This window comes from Mirounga angustirostris, unplaced genomic scaffold, assembly GCF_029215605.1.
Source record: "Mirounga angustirostris isolate CCGP_5_RB_7025 unplaced genomic scaffold, mMirAng1.0.hap1 SCAF_4, whole genome shotgun sequence".
Lineage (NCBI taxonomy): Eukaryota > Metazoa > Chordata > Mammalia > Carnivora > Phocidae > Mirounga > Mirounga angustirostris.
In genome coordinates, this window is record NW_026991712.1 from 25,673,899 (window position 1) to 25,693,075 (window position 19,177).

Below are 19,177 nucleotides of genomic sequence, written 5' to 3' on the forward strand. Positions count from 1 at the left end.
TTAAGCTATCTAACAAAAATCAGTATTGCTTTTTTCCAATTCATGGCCTGAACAAAACCTAACTGCCTAATGTAATCCCTAGACTGTAAATCTTATAAAAATCAATATGTAAAAATTTCTAAATTATAATTGAAGAAGTTAAGTATATCCCTTGCATTATTTTTCATGCTGGTTTTTAAAAGAAAATAATTGATATTTAAATGTCTCATGAGATCGGGTTGCATAACTTTTTTTTAATTAGTGGGGTTTCAATTAAATAGATTTCCTTTATTTCGCTTGGTGTCATTGTTTATCACTTTTAAAAACTACATAGCGGGCGCCTGGGTGGCTCAGTTGGTTAGCAACTGCCTTCGGCTCAGGTCATGATTCTGGGGCCCCGGGATCAAGTCCCACATCAGGCTCCCTGCTCAGCAGGGGGTCTGCTTCTCCCTCTGACCCTTCCCCTCTCAGCTCTGTCTCCCATTCTTTCAGATAAATAAATAAAATCTTTAAAAAAAAAAATACATAGCAACTGTAGTTAATCCAATAATTTATACTCTTTTCCTTTATCTAAAATACTTGAAAATTGGTTTTAAAAATATTTCAGTTACTTCATTGAATTTATATTTACCTTTTAGGTAAATACAGTCATATCTATTTTAATACAGTGCACAATGAAATACACCAGCCTCTTATGATACTTTCAATATCATAATATCAAAAACAATAGCAAGTTATTTTAGGTGAAACCCAAATAGTTGTAATTCACTTTTATAAATTTTATAGACCATCATTTCAAAAGCCATGACTTTGAAAATAAATAGTTATTGGCAGAAATACTAAAATATATATTAAGTTTTTCCAATACCATTTTCTTAAGTGTGTCCTAATATTTCACTTAGGCTAAATTACCTAAAAAATTATATTACTTTAAGAACCTAGTTCATTAAATTCTTCCCACTTTTATAATGTCTCAGTATTTTATTTTTCTAGTTTAATTTTTCCATAAAACTTGATGAACTCAAGTTATATAAAGTGTTAATGTTTTGCTCTCATATAAAAACTTGCATAATATTTAAAAACATATCCACACATATATGCAGGATTCTCCCTATAGAACACTTAAAATCCTTCACTACTGCTTGGTATTTTACTACTTAGTGATTATATTGCTGTATTATCTTTTTTATTTTCTTCTGGGTATCTACATCAGGCTTAAGAAAGCAGTTTCTTTAACTTGCATAATTCAATGCTAACAAAATTTGTTAACTTGAATTTTATTTTAAAATTGTATATCCTGATACATGTTTTTGTTTGTTTTCTTAACTAGTGAAAAAGGCCATAGATTTTAAATCTAGAGGATTTAAATTGTTTCCAGGGAAAGACAACAGCAACAAGTTTTCTATCTGTGAGTGTACTCCTTTTTTGTTACTTTCTCTAGTGCAAGAGTGAAGTTTGTGGTGTCTGTGTTGTTTGTGTGTGTTTTATAAAAATGTTTGTGTATTTACCAAATTAACTGCATTAATATCTATATAACATGCATGATTATTATTCAATATTTTCTTGTATTTGAATGTATATTGAGTTAATGGATTAATGTGGTAAACTCCCAAGCTGAGAGGTGGAAAAATTCTCTTTGGGCTAGTATGTTGGATAGCATTCTAGTTTTATAATTCTAGGATGTAAGATAAAAAAAAAATGAGTGAAATTTCTTAAATTGGTAATTTCTTAAATTGGCGATTTCTTACAGGAATTTTTGTTCAATGTAGTTATTTTTCTAAGGAAAAAATTTCTTTTTATAGCAATTTTTTATTTAAGAAAAAATATATTCTCAATTTGAATTATCCATACCCTTTAAGTCAAGTCTTTTGTAAATTAATTATTAACTATAGAATTAATTTTTGTTTTCTCTTGAAAAATCACAAAATGGCCTGAAATATACACATTTATATGCTGCCCCAGTACACAATTTTGCTTAATACTCAGGATTTTATAGATCATCTGAAGTTCATCCTTGAATCTCAAATTAAGAATCACTGAATTAGAGCATTCATATATACTATTGTAAACATATAATAAAATTTTTAGGAGAGCTATGCTACTTGTATTTATGTTATAAATCAATAGCAGTTTGTAGGAATTTTCTACCCTATTGTTCATTATATGCATATTTAATAAATTTGGAAAGAAACCATTAATGACACAACATCTGACTTCTAAAATGATATATTGATACTAAATAAGATTAATATAAATAGCATATATTATTTTTAACAGGAATATATTTCTAGCATTATTATTTTTATTCAATTCCAAATAATCTGATAAAATGAGTTTATAGCTATTTCTTTAACAAAGATTATTCATTATAGTTATATCAGAAAAGGATTTTATCTTCATGTTTATTGACTTGTATATATAATGGTAAATGTCAGAAGTTGAGCAATTACATCAATTGTCAAAAAAAAAACAAAAAACTCAGAGCCTATATGTTATCAAACATTTTAAAGTGTCATACTTTTAAAATGTGATTTTACATTTTGTTAGATTTGAAAATACTAAGCCAAAAATAGCAGATATCAGTAGGAAATCATTGATCAAATTAGGTCACCTTTTGCAAAGCCCTAAACAGTTCATTTCAAAGTACTTAGCTGTATAATTATGATTTCTTGTTATATTTTGGGTGTTAAAAACATATTTGTCTGTGTTTAGGGAAAATAAATTTCTCATATATAAATTACTTGATACATTTTGGAAGGACATTCTTCCTATAAAAGAAAATATAAACAGAAAAATTTTGCCAGAAGACTATCCTGGCATACCAAATTTCATCATGTAAATATGAAGTAAAAGTTATATCTTTGCAGACTTACATATTAGGTTTACTACCTTTTTTTCTAATATTTTGTCTAGACAATATATTTATTTTGGAACTCTAAGTTTATAGAATTATAAACTATGCTGGTTCACCTTTTGGCTCATTTGGCTATATAAATGTCATTTTATATGCTACATGCTTCGAGTTTTCAGATGTCCTGGGAAATTCAGGCTATTTATATTAAAATAGCTAAGATTTATCAAGGCATTAGAATGTATGTAACTCTCTATATTTGGTATTTTGCTTTAGTGGACATATTATTTTCGTTGCTCTTGCCTAGGGGTTATGGGAGGTGAGCAAGAAAGGAATTTAGACATAACAGTGTATCTGGTAGGCAAAAAGCCTAATTCTTTTAAAAATATTTTATTTAAAGAATATTTGATTTAAAATTGTCAGGAAAAAAGTTAACGAGGCAAAGGAAGTTAAACATGAAGCAAAAAATGTTAATTTATTTCATATTTTAAAACATAATTTGCATTTATCCATTACATCTTATGTAAAAGATGAAAAATATTCTTGTGCTTTTTTATTTTTATTTTTTAATATAAATAATCACAAATTAAAACTAATTATGTATTGCCAATTTCTTATAGTTACAAAATAACAAATCATCATTATATTGAATTTCATTTCACTACATTTTTTTTCAAATATCTCATAGTTTCAAAAGTACATTCTCTCTGGTTGTTTATAGAAAAGGTTATATTTTAATATTTATCATTATTATTTATTAACAAGTAAGAATTTGAGTCTTCCCCTCTCTGATATCATTTATTCAATGCAGGGCCAAGTAATTTTAAAAGGATAGAATTCTTATACAAACCTTTCAAATGAAAAAACAAAAAACAAACCAAACCTTGTATTTTTTTGAAAAATACAGTCAGTTCTGTTACTGGAACTGCCAGAAGTGAGCATAAGCGAGGACAAGACACGTTGCCAAAGCATGTCTTCCCACAGTAGCACCTTTAAAGTTTAACTAGGAAACAAATTAATAAGAGATCCAGGAAGCAACACAGTAATAAAAAAAAAAGAGAGAGAGAGAGGAGATCCAGGAAGCTGCATCAGTGTTCATGGGGAGCATTTGGTTGTTTAAATGCTAATTTCGATTCTTTCTCCAGCTTTAATACCTGACCTCTAAAAGCCTCTATTCATCCCTTGTTTTTCATCAAAAAGTATAGATTTGTCAATAAAGGGGAAAAAGTAGATTTTTTTTAAGGTTTAAAGATAAAAACATTTTTAAAAATATTTTAAAATGTTGAAATTAGTGAACTAGTAGTCTTGCCAACTTTTCTACTAGGGTCTTCTAGAATATTAATGTAGAATTATGAAGAAACTGTGAGCTTCCCATAATGTATTTTTTTCAATTTTATTTTATCTCCAAATCCGTACTTTCATTCATTTCATGTTATTCATTCATTCTTTGATTCTATTTGAGCTACTTCTCCAAGCCAATACCATGCTAGACAAAGAAAGTAAAAGAGGGAATAAAATACAGTCCCAGATGGCAAGGATCCAATATTTTATTGGGAAGCTAGATGAGTTAAGAGGCAATTCTTTGTAGAATATGTAGTATAAAATAACATTCTGTCAACATCCATGATGTTTGAGTTCAGAACAAGATCCAAAACACTGTATTTCATAAGGTGGAATAAAAATTTAAAATCTAATATAAAAGAGTCTAAGAAAGGTGGCAATGTAACCAGCTGGGTGAGGTAATGTGGGGAATTATTTCCAGAATCTACTTGCCTTTATTTATGGAGTAAATTATGTGCCGTATACAATCAGAAACCTCAGAAAACGTGCTTATTATAAACTACCCTTAAGATTGTTGTGAAGATTAAATGAGTTGATATATGTAAAAGATGACTATTTCCTGATGCATACTTATTATATCTTTCTGTTGACTAAGTTTATGTTTTCAAGCTAAAACATGTAATAATATGGTAAATTAATTAAGATTCCTGTACCATATTTATAAACCCATATAAATAAACCCATAAGCCCGTAACTTCAGGGTTATAAGAAATTACAATTCATTTGTTTTTTAAAATCCTGTACCTCCCTTCTTTTATCCACTTTTGTGTGGGGCAAAGAACTCATTTGCATTAATGATAATAATGGGCATAATAAATATCCTTAGAGATCAGAGCAAAAACAGTATTCCCCATAGTGATGCTCTTTTCAAGAGGTAGCACTCAGTCCATGTAATTAAACACTTAAAGAACACTCATGTTCTAACAACTCTGCAGGTTACTATTCAACTATTCAAGTGATAAATCTGTCCAATTGCTTATCTATCCTTATGTAGTGAAGGAAACTATTGAATGAATACTACTAACTTCATTTGAATGTCTTGGTATCACTAGCTATGGGAAGTTATGAAATATTCATATTTCAGAGAAATAAGATATTACACACTTTGTTCTTTATTTTTAAATTTTAAATATTTTCGAAGAATATTAAATACATGTATCATGCAGAAGTTCTCCCCTTCTCTTTACATTTTAAATCAGAAAGTCTTTCCCCTATTGAAGATATCCAAAAACAGTGGTTTAAAGGACACTTCTAAATAGACAAAAAATAACTTAACAATTAAAACCATAAGGACTAGAATTAATTGAAAATGGTAAAAATTATAGATATGCTCTGCATTTTAAGATAAAACATTTGGTTAAGGGTGTTGAATTGTAATTAGTGATGTCATTTTGCCTTGCTGAGCATTCTGGACAGGATGGAGGGCTAGGGTTCAAGAGTAGAATTTTTTGAATCAGTCTGCCAAGGTTTAAACCTAGACTAAGGCACTAACAGTATGACTTTGGAAACATTTTTAACTTCTTCATGACTTAGTTTCTGCACCTGTAGGAAGTATATAATAATAGTAGCTCCTTTTAGAATGTTATGAAGTCGATACGTGTAAAGAATGTAGAATAGTTCCTGACACATAGTACCGTGTTAAGCATTAGCTATTGTTAAAATTCATATTAACCACAGGTTTACTTTTTGAGGTAATAATGATGATGAAATGGGAAAAATGAATTTTTATTATTTTTCTTTTCTAATAATGTATTCACAGATCACTTTTATATTAACATATAATCTGTGTTATACATTGTAATAAAGTAGGTAAGCTCAAGTCATGCCACTTCTTTATCTCTAAACCATATCAAAAAATCACATTTAAACGACATAAACTACAACATTTTCAAAAGCCATTTTAAAAGGAAAGAGAGTGCTTCCCATAGAAAGTACTTGATTCATTGAAAACAATATACCAGGTATTGTTGTTAATCAAATGACTAGGGTATATTTACTGAGAGGTTATTAAGCCCTACCTAGGCATTGTGGGTATATTATGTTTTTCTCTTATCTTTATCAAGTATATAATCTCTTTGTATATATGACTAAGGAATGTGAAACTACTAATTTATAATATGATAAAGAATTTTAAAACTAAATATAAAATTTCCCATGTTATATAACAGGGATTAGAATACTATGGTAAAATTAGAGATTGTATTTTGCAGAAAGTGGGACTTGGACTGAGTCTTGAAAATTAGTTAGAATTTTGATAGCTAAGGAGGAAGAAAGGGAAAACATTGAGATAGGAGGAAGTACAAATAAAGCAGGGGTGAGCATGTCTTATGAGTAAAACTGCAGAACAATGAAGAACACGTTGGACTTGAGTTATGGACTAGTGGGAAATACAACTGATACAGTAGAAATCTTGAATCATGGGAGATTTGTACAGTAATAAAAACGGTGTTTGAGGAAGTTTAGTCCTCCTCTAGGACTCAAGATGGATTGGAGGTGAACGATAATGGAGTGCACAAAAGCATCAGTGATCATTGATTACATTGGATCTGAGCATGCACCTCAGATAGCAATGGGAATTTTGGTGGGATTACCTAGTAGTAGATCACTGAAGGAGCAGGAATGGAGCTTGGAAAAAAATGACAAAACGATATATTGGAACTTGTTAGCAAAGAGGTAATTTCTTCAAGCCATGAGGGAAATATAAAATATGGGGAACTGTAGGCCAATGCCTTTGAATTTTTCCACCATAAAGTAAAAGAGTAGTCAAAAGTAAGAGAATGGGCCAAAAACAAAACCAAACAAAACAACCCAGAAAGGTAAAGAGGAATGAAGTAGCAAGTCATCAGACCAAGAAAAGTGAAACTATCATATATTTTGCAGAGATTGGTGAATATGTAATAAAGTTGCCAATAAGGATATTGGTTGGGGATATTTAGGAAAGTGATTTTAAAAGAATGAAGGGCACAAATGCAAAATTTCATATCTAATTGAAAATATGATTTTACCAGAATTATGACTATTGGGACATTATCTGATAGTTACTTTGTTATCTGATAAGTCATTTTGAACATATTGATCAATCTGAACTAAATGATGCAGAGATCCAGCAGTTCTCAACATTGACTTTACCTTAGAATCACCTAAAGGGTTACTGAAAAACAAAATAAACACAAAACTGATGCTCAGGGTCCTGCCCTAGAGTAATTGTGTCAGAATATCTAGGCGTAGAAACACACATCTTCATTATTTAAAGAAAGTTCCACAAGTGGCTCGGATCCACAGTGTAGGTTGGGAAACATTACAAAGTTTAGATTTTTTTTCCTCTGTGGAATCTCTGCTCAGGTTCTATTCTTTTCTCAAAAAGCAGATAAGTTAATGAAGAGCAAAATAACAGTTATTCTCTAGTTCATTAAGAGACTGAATTTATGAAATAATATCACTCACATATATCAGAACTATCAGGTTCCCATTAAGATACCTATCTTGGGGATTTAGTTACCCACTGTGATCACATTCATTGAAAATATTAATGAATCTTTCATTAATTGAGTGTCCTGGAGAAACTGCTGAAAATGTGTATGATGGCAAGGAAAACATAATCATATCTATTGCTACAGGGAAAAGCCATTATTTTGGTTTTCAGCATTATATCATAATTCACTGACATGTATGGTAAGAGGAACCATAGTCTTACTTTTTTTTTTTTTTTTTTTTTTTTTTTTTTTTTTTTTTAAAGATTTTTTTATTTATTTATTTAAGACAGAGAATGAGAGACAGAGAGCATGAGAGGGAGGAGGGTCAGAGGGAGAAGCAGGCTCCCCGCTGAGCAGGGAGCCCGATGCGGGACTCGATCCCGGGACTCCAGGATCATGACCTGAGCCGAAGGCAGTCGCTTAACCAACTGAGCCACCCAGGCGCCCATAGTCTTACTTTAATATTGGTAGAGCACACTGCTTCATTATATGCCAAACAGGAAGTGCTAACAATCTTAAACTTTTCCCATAGGGTCTTGTTTTTCTATTGGAACTTTAAAAATAATAGGTACCCAAATGATACTGTCATAACTGGTTATAACTGCTTTACTGCCAATAATTAATGGAAACTCTGGCACTGATACCCTGGGAATGCATTTCCAGAGATTTCACAATTTGGTAGGAATTAAAAATAAAGTGTTAACTGTCAAAGTGTTAATATTCAGAATAGTATGTCATTGAAGATGAATATCAAACTTACAGGTCCACTAATAGCAAAAATGCTTTGTCTTTGTTACTGGGTTATAAAATTATATTTAATCTTTCTACATTTAAACTATAGTGATTATAAAAAATGTAAGAATATATTTTATGTACATTTTTCAATTAACATTTTTCTTGATTTTCTAATCATGTTTTGATTCTTTTTTTTTTTTCCTGTTGTTACAGTAAATGAGGGAGGTATTAAAACAGCTTCCAATCTATGCCCAGATCCAGGAGAACCAGAAAATGGGAAGAGAGTTGGATCAGATTTTAGGTAATATTTTGTATTGCTATTTCATTATTTTGTCAAAGTTTATTTTAACTTAAAATTTAAAAGTAACTAACAATATGGAGAATGAAGACTGGGTGATTCAAAACAATGGCAGCTAGATTTTATTTATTTGTTACTATTAATATTTCATTAGTTTAAAGTGTTTAAATAACATACCAATTTTATTAGGATACTTTTTTGGAGTTTAAACAATCTATTTCTTGCCATATAGTAAGTGAAAAATCATGGGCTTTGGATTTGAAAGACATGAGTTAGAATTCAAATTCTGCTTAATAGTTATCTGATCTCAAGTAAGTAACTGAATCCTGTCTGCCTGAGTTTCCTGTTCTATAACATGTAAATCAAATTTAGCATATCTAGTGGTGAGTTTCAAATGAGGTACAGCCTGTGAAACCTTCCTGCGAATGTTATAGAAATATTTTATAAGTATTTTTCAGAAGTAGACATAACTGAATATATCTCCATCTTGAAATTAGTATTTATTTTATTCAAAATTAACAACCAAGAGAATGCATGTAGTATACTGTGGTAGGCATTAATTTGAATAACTATCAAACAATATTTTTTAAAAATCTTGAAATTTTAGTAGACCTTCTTATAGCATTTCATAAATAAAAGATATAAAAAATGCTTTAAAGTATTAACTGATAATGTAACTAACATTCACAAATACTTGTTTTTACAAAGTATCCATGATACATAATTTTTTATAAAATTATTGATAATGATTATACACCTACCACACATTTATAATTATTACTTCTTTTTATTATTTTTATAAAGGACTAAAGAATATCCTGTGGGAGGGGGTGGGGGGGTAGATAGTTCTTAGAATAGAGACCTATGGGAATTTTATCCCCATGGATATTTCAAGATGACTTAAAGTTACATTTTGCTATACATGGACAGGAAGAAAAAATAGTGTGATTTCAACATAAATACAATTGTAATTTTCTTACAATTACAGAACTTTATTTAACCAGCCCCATAATTAATGTATATGAAAATGTTTGAAGAAAAACACTAGAGAGAAATTTAAAAGATCTGAGATCTAGTCAAACTCTGATCTTAATAAATTGACTTTATTAAAAATCAACTAAATCTCTCAGCTTCAATAATTAAAAGTGATATTTTGTAGACTACAAAGTGATAAGGAATTTACTATGTGTTTTTTATGTCTTTTTAATTTATTATAAAATATATGGTATTTATTATTTTATTCCCACTTTACAAATGAGACTAAAGCTCTGTTTAACCAGGTAATAATATGATGGAACTGAAATTTGAACTTATTACTTCCTGATTCCAAAATCTGACCATTTATTCACTAAATTACATTATGCTTTGAAGTCAACAAACTTCATTGAAATCCCATTCTTGCCATTCACTACTTGTGTTCTCCAAGAGTTTATTTTCTGAGATCTAAAAATGAGAATAGTACTGTTTCATAGAGTTAAGGAAATAAACTGATGTATGCATGTAATAATTATAGAGCTTGAGACAAAGTAAGTATTCAGTTAATGCTGGTAGCTATTACAGTATGATGTGAATTACAGAATAATCATTATGAATATTTACTTGGTCCCACTTTTTACAAAACTATATGGCTTTATTGGAAATAGACTTAATATGGTGAGTTTAATTACTTTCAGGTGTCATGGCTTCCAATTATAAGATTATTTTGTAATCATATTGCAAGCACCATGATAGATATTAGGCATCAAGAAGCTCACAGTCAGGGGACCCCGGGTTGCTCAAACAGTTGAGTGTCTGAGTCTTGATTTCAGCCCAGGTCATGATCTCAGGGTCAGCCCCATGTTGGGCTCCACACTCAGCGGGCAGTCTGCTTGAGATTCTCTCTCTCCATCTTCCCCTCCCTCCCACGTGTGTTCTTTCTCTCTCAAATCTTTAAAAAAAAAGAAGCTCACAGACTAAAACATAATCATTATAATTTAAGAATGTGTGAAATGTTACAAACACACAGAGGAGGTATGGCATTTTTGGAAGCTAGGAGAAAGGGTCATAGGAAGTTAACATTGAGCTAGGTCTTAGAGGATAATTAGAATGTGTTATAGAGATGAAGAGAAATCCAGTGAACATTTATGTATTCATTATCTACATGTATTATTTGCCTAATATGTTCCTGGTCCTGTACTAGGAAATAATAAAACATACAAAAGCAGACATAGTACATGGTCCCCATAGTTCTTAGAATTTAATGGCAGAAAAGACAGTTAAATGTCACATGCATTTGTAATTAAAATTTAGGACAGTACTGTGAAATAAAAAAATATATATAATAATAAAAAACCAAGCTTCTGTAAGAGAGAATAAAAGTGTGGAAGTCCAGAGTTTTGAGGAGAAAAATGAAGAGTTCACTTTTGAGATTTTAAACTTTAAATGACTTAGAGATTTCCACACAGATATGTTAAGTTTGTAGTTGAACGTATTTGAAATTCAGAGATAGTCAGGGACCATCAGCATGTAGATATTATAAAGAATATTAAAGCAGCATGATAGATGACATCATTTAGACTTTATAGAAAGATGAGACAATCTATGACCTAGTCCCAAAGATCTATGCTATTTGATGATATGATGGAATACAAGGAGCTATCAAACCATGCTCATGAGTGGTGACAAGAATAGGAGTGAAACAAAAGAAGGAAGTTCTTGAAAAGAGGGTGAGGACTGTTAAATGCTATTGAAAAACTGAGAATGAGAGGACGGAAGACTGTCTCTTAAATTTGACAGCATGAAGATTATAGATAAGAGTGATTTCATTGGAGTGACAAAGGTTGAAAAAAATTGAAATCGCATGAAGAGACACTTCAGATAGGTAATAACTATCATCAAATTACATAAAGCAGAAGAATATTGGAGGCAGTTTTATCGTCTGTTTTCTTTCATCAATGTCTGGTAGTTTTCAATATACAGGTCTTTCACATCCTTGGTTAAATTTATTTCTAGCTATTTTTTGATGCAGTTGTAAATGGAATTGTTTTCTCTATTTTTCTTTCTGATAGTTTGTTATTAGTGTATCCTACAAAATTCCTGAATTTATTAGTCGAACAGTTTGTTAATGCCATATTTAGGGTTTTCTATATATGATTTTATGCCATCTGCAAATAGTGAAAGTTTTACTTCTTCCTTTCAATTTCTATGCCCTTTATATCTTTTTTTGCCTAATTGTTCTGGCTAGGACTTCCAATATGATGATAAATAGAAGTGGCAAGTGTGGGCATCCTTGTCTTTTTCCTAATCCTAGAGGAAACACTCTCAACTCTTCACTGTTGAATGTCATATTGGTTGCGGGCTTGTCGTGTATGGCTTTTATTATGTTGAGGTATGCTTCCTTTATACCTGCTTTGTTGAGGGTATTTTATCAAGATCGTGTCCATAGCCTGTGTTCTCTGAGAGCAGTTCCACAGACCAGCAGATGTGGGCCAAACCCAAAGCCCTCCCCTCAGGCCATAGCTCCAGAAAAGGTAAAGAGGACTCCTTTATAGAAAGATTAGGGGTTGTGCCTCAGTCCACAGTTTGCACAGTGCCTGGGGTGGTAGCCTGCCAAGAAATGTTTCTCTGATTGCCACAATCCTGTGGACCCACTAATGAAACCACCCTCTGCCTTAGCCACCAGAGAGCCAGGCAATCAAGGAGTGTACCCTTAGCGGTAACCACAAAAACCCAGACACCAAACAAACAAACAGAAAAACAGGGCACTAAATGTATGTAAAGCTCCCCTCCAGGAGACTCTAGTGCCCTGGAGCATGGCAGAGGGTGAGTGCAAAGATCACATCTGACCTCCAAAGTTTCTGGAAAGGACCCAAATGTGTGTTTAATTAACATCAAGCCCCTCAGTTCCTAGTCATGATGGTTAGCTAATTGGCCTGCTTCACAGAAAGACCTGTTTCTATTGTCTCTTGCTGTGCCTTGGGGTGGTAGCTGTTTAGGAACACTTTCTCCATTGGTTGTAGTCCTGTGGGACCCACAAATGTAAGTCCCACTGTCCATAAGAGCCAGGCAATGTAGAGATGTCCCCTGGCAGCAGTCACAATATAGGGGTGCCAGACAGGGGTGTAAACTTCTTTCTGAGTGGCACCCTTAGAGTCTCGTGGGACCAGAAATGCAAGCTCCCTTAGCCTCCAGAGCCATTCGGTTAAGAAGTATTTCCCTGGATGATAACCACAAAAGTCAGGGTGCCAGATGCCTGCCTGTAAAAGCTCCCTTCTGAGAAATACTAGTGCTCTGGAGCACAGCAAAAGGAGAGTGTGAAGATGGCCCCTGCCAATCTCCGTCCAGGAGGGTATTCCAGCAAATTCCTAGATGTATGTGTTAAATTAGATGCCTGCTCTTCAGGCTGATACTTTAATAAAGCAAGTGAGCCTTTTTCACTTTAAGTCTGGTCACCAGTAGCTGCCTCTGACCTGGGCCTTGGGGCAGGTGAATCAGCACTTGCAAACTTTAAGAGCTACAGTCTTGCAGGTCTCAGGATGCAAGCCCCATTGGTTTTCAAAGTTAGATGTTTTGGAGGGCCTCATCGCTCAAGTGCATGTGTTAAAAATGGGGTGCCTGATGTGAGGTTCAATCTTTAATCCTCAGGGATAAGCTCTGGGTTTTGTTTCTTCTGTGTGAGTTGCTGCACTAGGGGTAGGATTTATTGTGAGATTGTGTCCCAACTTCTCATATCCTCTTTGATGTGAATTTCTTCTTGTTTGCATGATGTGTAGTGGTCACTTAGCCAGCCTTTAGGTTTGTTGTTTTTTTTTAAAGAGGAAATTGTTCCATATGTAAAGAGGAAATTGTTCCATATGTAGACTCAGTGCGTCCTTGGGAGGAGGTGAGTTCAGCATCTTCCTAGTTCACGGTCTTGAACCAAAACTCTCAAGGAAGGTTTTAATTGAAATGGAGTATTGGGCATAGAATATCTTTGGAAATAGGGTCAACAGAACTTCCTTATGGGTTGACTATGGAGGAATACAATTGAGAATAGTTAATAATTCTACAAAGAGCCTTTTATAAAGAAAAGGATAGTGTAGTCTGCAGCACATGCAAGTCCTTTCTTCTGTTTCTACATTTGGTTTATCAGTAATTTGATAGATCTTTTCCTTCTTTCTCCTACCCCAAATTTCTTGCCTGTTTCTTATGTTATTCATATTGTTTAAACAAAAAAGCTTATTATTCAGACATCTCTTCTTGTGTTTTGTTTCTTATTTTTTCTCTTATTCTCACTTTATTTCATCTTATAATCCATCTCATATTTAGGTCAGTTCAGTTGCTCCACTTTGCCTAGGTCATATAGCATTTCCATTATAATAATGGAATTTTATTTTTAAAAAATCACATATACTCAATAAACAGTATTTTACTACGGAAGTTATAGAATACTAAATCTGAATATTCAAATGCAACATGAGAAAATCTGACAGATCTGACATTGAATTTTGCTTTTATGTGTTTTTTTATCGTTAATAATGACACTAGAAAGTATTCTTTTTTTTTTTTTTTTAAGATTTTATTTATTTATTTGACAGAGAGAGACACAGCGAGAGAGGGAACACAAGCAGGCAGTGGGAGAGGGAGAAGCAGGCCTCCTGCCGAGCAGCGAGCCCGATGTGGGGCTTGATCCCAGGACCCTGGGATCAGGATCTGAGCCGAAGGCAGACGCTTAATGACTGAGCCACCCAGGCGCCCCCTAGAAAGTATTCTTAATATTTCATTTTATTATAAATTTTTCAAAAAATATTTAATAATATGTAGAACAAAATACATGAAATAATCTCATTTTTATAGATTTGGAATTAGTATATATCAAGTATTCCCACATTGCTTAAGCCAAGATACTTGCCTTATCTATAAATAGTTTTATTCATCAAAAATTATTTTCTAGTTGGAATATTTTAATGTATTTCTAAACATATATATTTTAAACTGTATTTCAGTCAAAGATTACCATAATTTAAATTATTTGTGGCCTCTATTTCTTGCATCACCTTTTCTTTTTAGTGTTTTTATCATAACATTGCAAAAACAACTTGTTTTCCCCCCCAGTAATGAGGAGACCATGCGAATAAAGTAGACAAAGTACAGATAAGTGCTAAGTTTTCAGAAAGTACGCACAGTGTAAGTGCTAAGTCTTGTTATTTGTGTTATTTATTTTTTACACAGCCTACCCATGTTGAGTATTTCTTTTTAAGATTTTATTTATTTATCTGAGAGAGAGAATGGGAGACAGAGAGCATGAGAGGGGGAGGATCAGAGGGAGAAGCAGACTCCCTGCTGAGCAGGGAGCCCGATGTGGGACTCGATCCCAGGACTCCAGGATCATGACCTGAGAGCTGAAGGCAGTCACTTAACCAACTGAGCCACCCAGGCGCCCCATGTTGAGTATTTTTATAAATCACATTTTTCTAAATATCCTATTAGCTTAGATAACACAATTGAAGTAACTTTTAAAACTCTAGCCCCACTACTTCTTCTACATATTTATACAACTTAAAATACACTTTTTTTATAGGAGCTAGTTTTAATATGGTAATATTGTTCTGAGCAATCTGGGCTCCAAGCAACAATAGAACATTTATGCTTCCATACTCTTGTTTTCAGACCTGGGTAATGTCTTTTAAAAATCTTCTCAAAGATGCCAGAAACATCTTTCCACATGGACAACAGTATAAGTCTTAGTTGCATTAGTCTCAAAACATAATGTGAGAGGAAGGTTGCAGTGTAGGTTTACTCAGCAATCTTTTCTTAGGCATCTAAACTATTTTTGGCTTGGTGATGAAAAAAATGATAAGATGGTATCTGCCTTCAAGAAATAGAATAAATTCCAGTATGGTGATATGAGAAAGCACACAAGTGAATATCATTCAAGTCATATGAGCCAAGAGAACATGGATATAAATTACAGGAAAATAAGGAATATGAAAATCCATTTGAAGAATGGATAGGATTCTTATAGGAAAAGATTGGCAGGATCACATTCTAGAAAGAGAGAATAGCATGTGCTGTATTGCTGAGCTGATAAAGGGTAGAGGCATTTGGAAAAACAGTTTGCCTTAAGCAACTGGTTATTTTAAGAGAATAGTAGCTTTTTTTAAAATCTCTTTTTAAAAATACACTTCACACAACTAAAATGATCTATTTTCTGTAAGAGGCATGTCTAGCATTCTGTAACACAATATGGCAGAATTGGAAATATAATGTCAGAAAGTTAGGTTTGGACTGTATTAAGAAGGAACTTAAATGCTAGAATGCAAATGTATAAACAAAAGGAAAAGAGCACCAAATTGCAAGCTATAAGCTCTGGGTTCAGGCCTACCTTATTACGGCTAAGTGCACAAACTTCTGGTATACAGGTTTACTCATTAGCAAAATAGGAATATACCATGTATAGTTTATTAAAAAGATTTTTTATTTATGTATTTGAGAGAGCAAGAGAGTGAGAGACTGAGGGTGGGGGGAAGGAACAGAGGGAGAAGAGGGACAAGCAGACACCTCATTATGGAGCTCGATGTGGGACTTGATCTCAGGACTCTGAGACCATGACCTGAGCCAAAACCGAGTCTGACATTTAACTGACTGAGCCACCCAGGCACCCCAACACATATAATGTTTTAATGAGCAACAAAATAATAGTTGTGAAAGTGCTTTTAAGCTATGGTATTTCTGTGTGTAATAATTGATATTATATCCCTTCTTAATTCCATGAGCTATGAAGAGATTCAATATTTTTTTTTCTTTTAGAGAGAGAGAGAGAGAACGCATGTTGGGGTTTAGGGAGGGGAGAGAGAGAGACTGAATCCCAAGCAGTCTCCATGCTGGAGTCTGAATCCCTAGCTCCAACATGGAACTTGATCTCATGACCCGGAGATCATGACCTGAGTCAAAATCAAGAGTAGGACACTTAACTGACTGAGCCACCCAGGCACCCTGGAGATACACGTTTTTTGATTGAGGGTAATATAGCAGTAGCTATGCAATAAAAATCTTTACCTGAAAGCTAAGTTTAATACATCTTGTAATAGAATAGGAAACCATTGCAATTGTCCAGATGAGAAATTTTAAGGACGTAAAGTAAGATGGAGACAATGAGAATTGAAAGGAATCAATTAATGAAATTGAAGAAGTAGAATCAAAGGGTTGCAGGATTGGGGAAAAGATGAAGATTTTAAAATCTGAATGCATTTGAAAAATCATATTAAATTAGGAGGAGAAAGGTATCCAGGCATTTATTGAGCTCCACTTTAGCCTGGGTACTTTACCAGGCAATTTTATAACTGTTAGATATCTAGTCCTTTGCTATAGCAGTATAATTTGATGTCATTCTATTTTTATTAAAGAGGAAACAGATCTTTGGAGAGAATAAATAGCTTCTCCATGTCAAATAAAAAGAATAACAGGATTTAAAATTAAGTTCATTGAATTCCAAATTCCATATTCTTTCACTTGTAATAATGTATGCTTGTTTTAGAGGAAAGACTAGTTCAGTTTCTTAAAAGTAAAAATAAAGATCCAAATCTCTGAAGAATGAAAATGATAAAGACCTAAAAAAAAGGAAAGTCATGATTATTGAAGCCTTCAAGAGGTAAGGATATTCCTAAAGCAGAATATATAGTAGAAGAGGAGAGTTTTGAAGAAGGAACATGGAGCAAAGCTTATTTTTTAGGGAATGGGAGGAGTATGGATTCAAGAAAAGAGTGAAAAATAGGTGGTAGAATGACTAGATTCAGAGAAACCAAGATATTCCTTAGCTACTAGATTCAAAAAAGAGGTAATAATGGTGACAGAAGAGTTGAGGGAAATGAGAACAGAGAAAATTAATTTAGGGATGGAGAAGTCATTGGTAACTTAAGAGATGATGCAAAAAGTCAGAGTACACAATATTAGGAGGAGTGACTGGCTGGCTCAGAGGAGTGTACGACTCTTGATCTCGGGGTTGTGAGTTCAAGCCCCACACTGGGTGTAGAGACTACTTAAAAATAAAATTTAAAAAAAAATTATCAAAACAATAGGGAATTGCTGTGTCATAAGGAAGGAAGTGCCACAGGTGTAGGCTATTCTTTAGAAGATTTTTGTGGGGATAATGGAACACTTCTGGGAGCTCCTATTTATTAATGATCTCTTTGCAATTACCAAAGTAAAACATACAAGTGAATATATTAGCGTATTTAGAAAGCTCATTTTAGGAGAACAGATGAAGGTGGGTCCACATTCAAAAGTGTGATGGATTTATATCATGTTAGTCAGCTTTTCTTGAAAATAGTTTTTTTTTTTTTAAAGATTTTATTTATTTATTTGAGAGAGAGCACATGAGAGGGGGGAGGGTCAGAGGGAGAAGCAGACTCCCCGCTGAGCAGGGAGCCCGACGTGGGACTCGATCCAGGGACTCCAGGATCATGACCTGAGCCAAAGGCAGTCACTTAACCAACTGAGCCACCCAGGCGCCCGAAAATAGTAGTGTTTTAATATTACCAGATGAGAAGCATGAACCCTGCTGTTTCATTACTAAGCTATACCAGTGTTTTAATTATCAAAATAAAAACCCAAATTTTGGAGCCAAAATTTTTCTTTGTTTTCAAAGAGGAGGCAAATTTCTGTCCCTGTCTAGTGACATCTCTTTAAAGGGAAGGCATCAGACAAGGTCTTTCCTGCAGAAGGAAAGTCTGTGTAAGGTAAGGTTCCAGAAGCTGAGCCTTCCCAGACATTTGGTTATCATTTTAAGAGACATTTAAAATTTTAATTTATTTTTCAGCATAAAAATCGCTGGCAGTTTCTGTATCTTTTTGGCAGCATTTTTCCATTTGAAAGCCTGTTATGCTCCATAGACATTTCAAATTAGGAAAAAGACTTTTAGCATTTCAAAACACAGCTGTTAAGAGTCTCACCTTGGATATTAGCACACAAAATGGTAGGCAAATCATAGCATGTCCCATAAGATATCTTACTTCTCCAAGGATTTTCTTATAATTTCCTCAGTAATTATAAAAATATTGATTATGTGCAAACAAGAATATTTCTGCGTTAACAACTGCTGCCTGTAAGTCATTTAGTTTTATGGTGAGTCTGAAGTCCTACTATTAGGTTATGTGATCAGAGGAATTAATGAAAAAAATGTTAAAGTAGTAGCTATATATATAAAGGTAATAATCTCAGTGGTAATGTTAAATGTATTGTCATAGATTCTGCAATATGGTAATAGTGGTGCATAATTCACTTAAAACTTTAGTTTAAAAGTTTAAAAAATAAGCATCATTGGAAAAATCTGGTATTAGTTACATAATAATAATTTAAAAAAACCTATAAATTGTAACAGCATCAACCTAAAATGTGAGGGGGGGGGTAGTAAAAGTGTAAAGTTTATGAATTCTATTGAAGTTTTGAAGGTAAATTGTTATTGTTTAAAATAAGGTATTATAAGTTTTAGATATTTTGTGTAAGCCTCATGATAACCAAAAGGGGAAATCCTGCAGTAATTAC

The 19,177-nt window shown here is 33.0% G+C and overlaps 1 protein-coding gene across 3 annotated transcripts in view; it reads left to right on the top strand.

Moving 5' to 3' along the window:
* Positions 1 to 19,177, top strand: part of CSMD3 (CUB and Sushi multiple domains 3) — a 1,202,189-nt gene that overhangs the window by 508,779 nt on the left and 674,233 nt on the right. For 2 of the 3 annotated variants that reach the window (XM_045896021.3, XM_045896023.3), the window contains 2 exons: positions 1,310 to 1,387; positions 8,593 to 8,680. In XM_045896021.3, coding sequence (XP_045751977.1) covers positions 1,310 to 1,387; positions 8,593 to 8,680 — 166 coding nt within the window. The remainder of the gene's footprint in view (positions 1 to 1,309; positions 1,388 to 8,592; positions 8,681 to 19,177) is intronic. The other variant, XM_045896024.3, reaches the window with a different exon arrangement.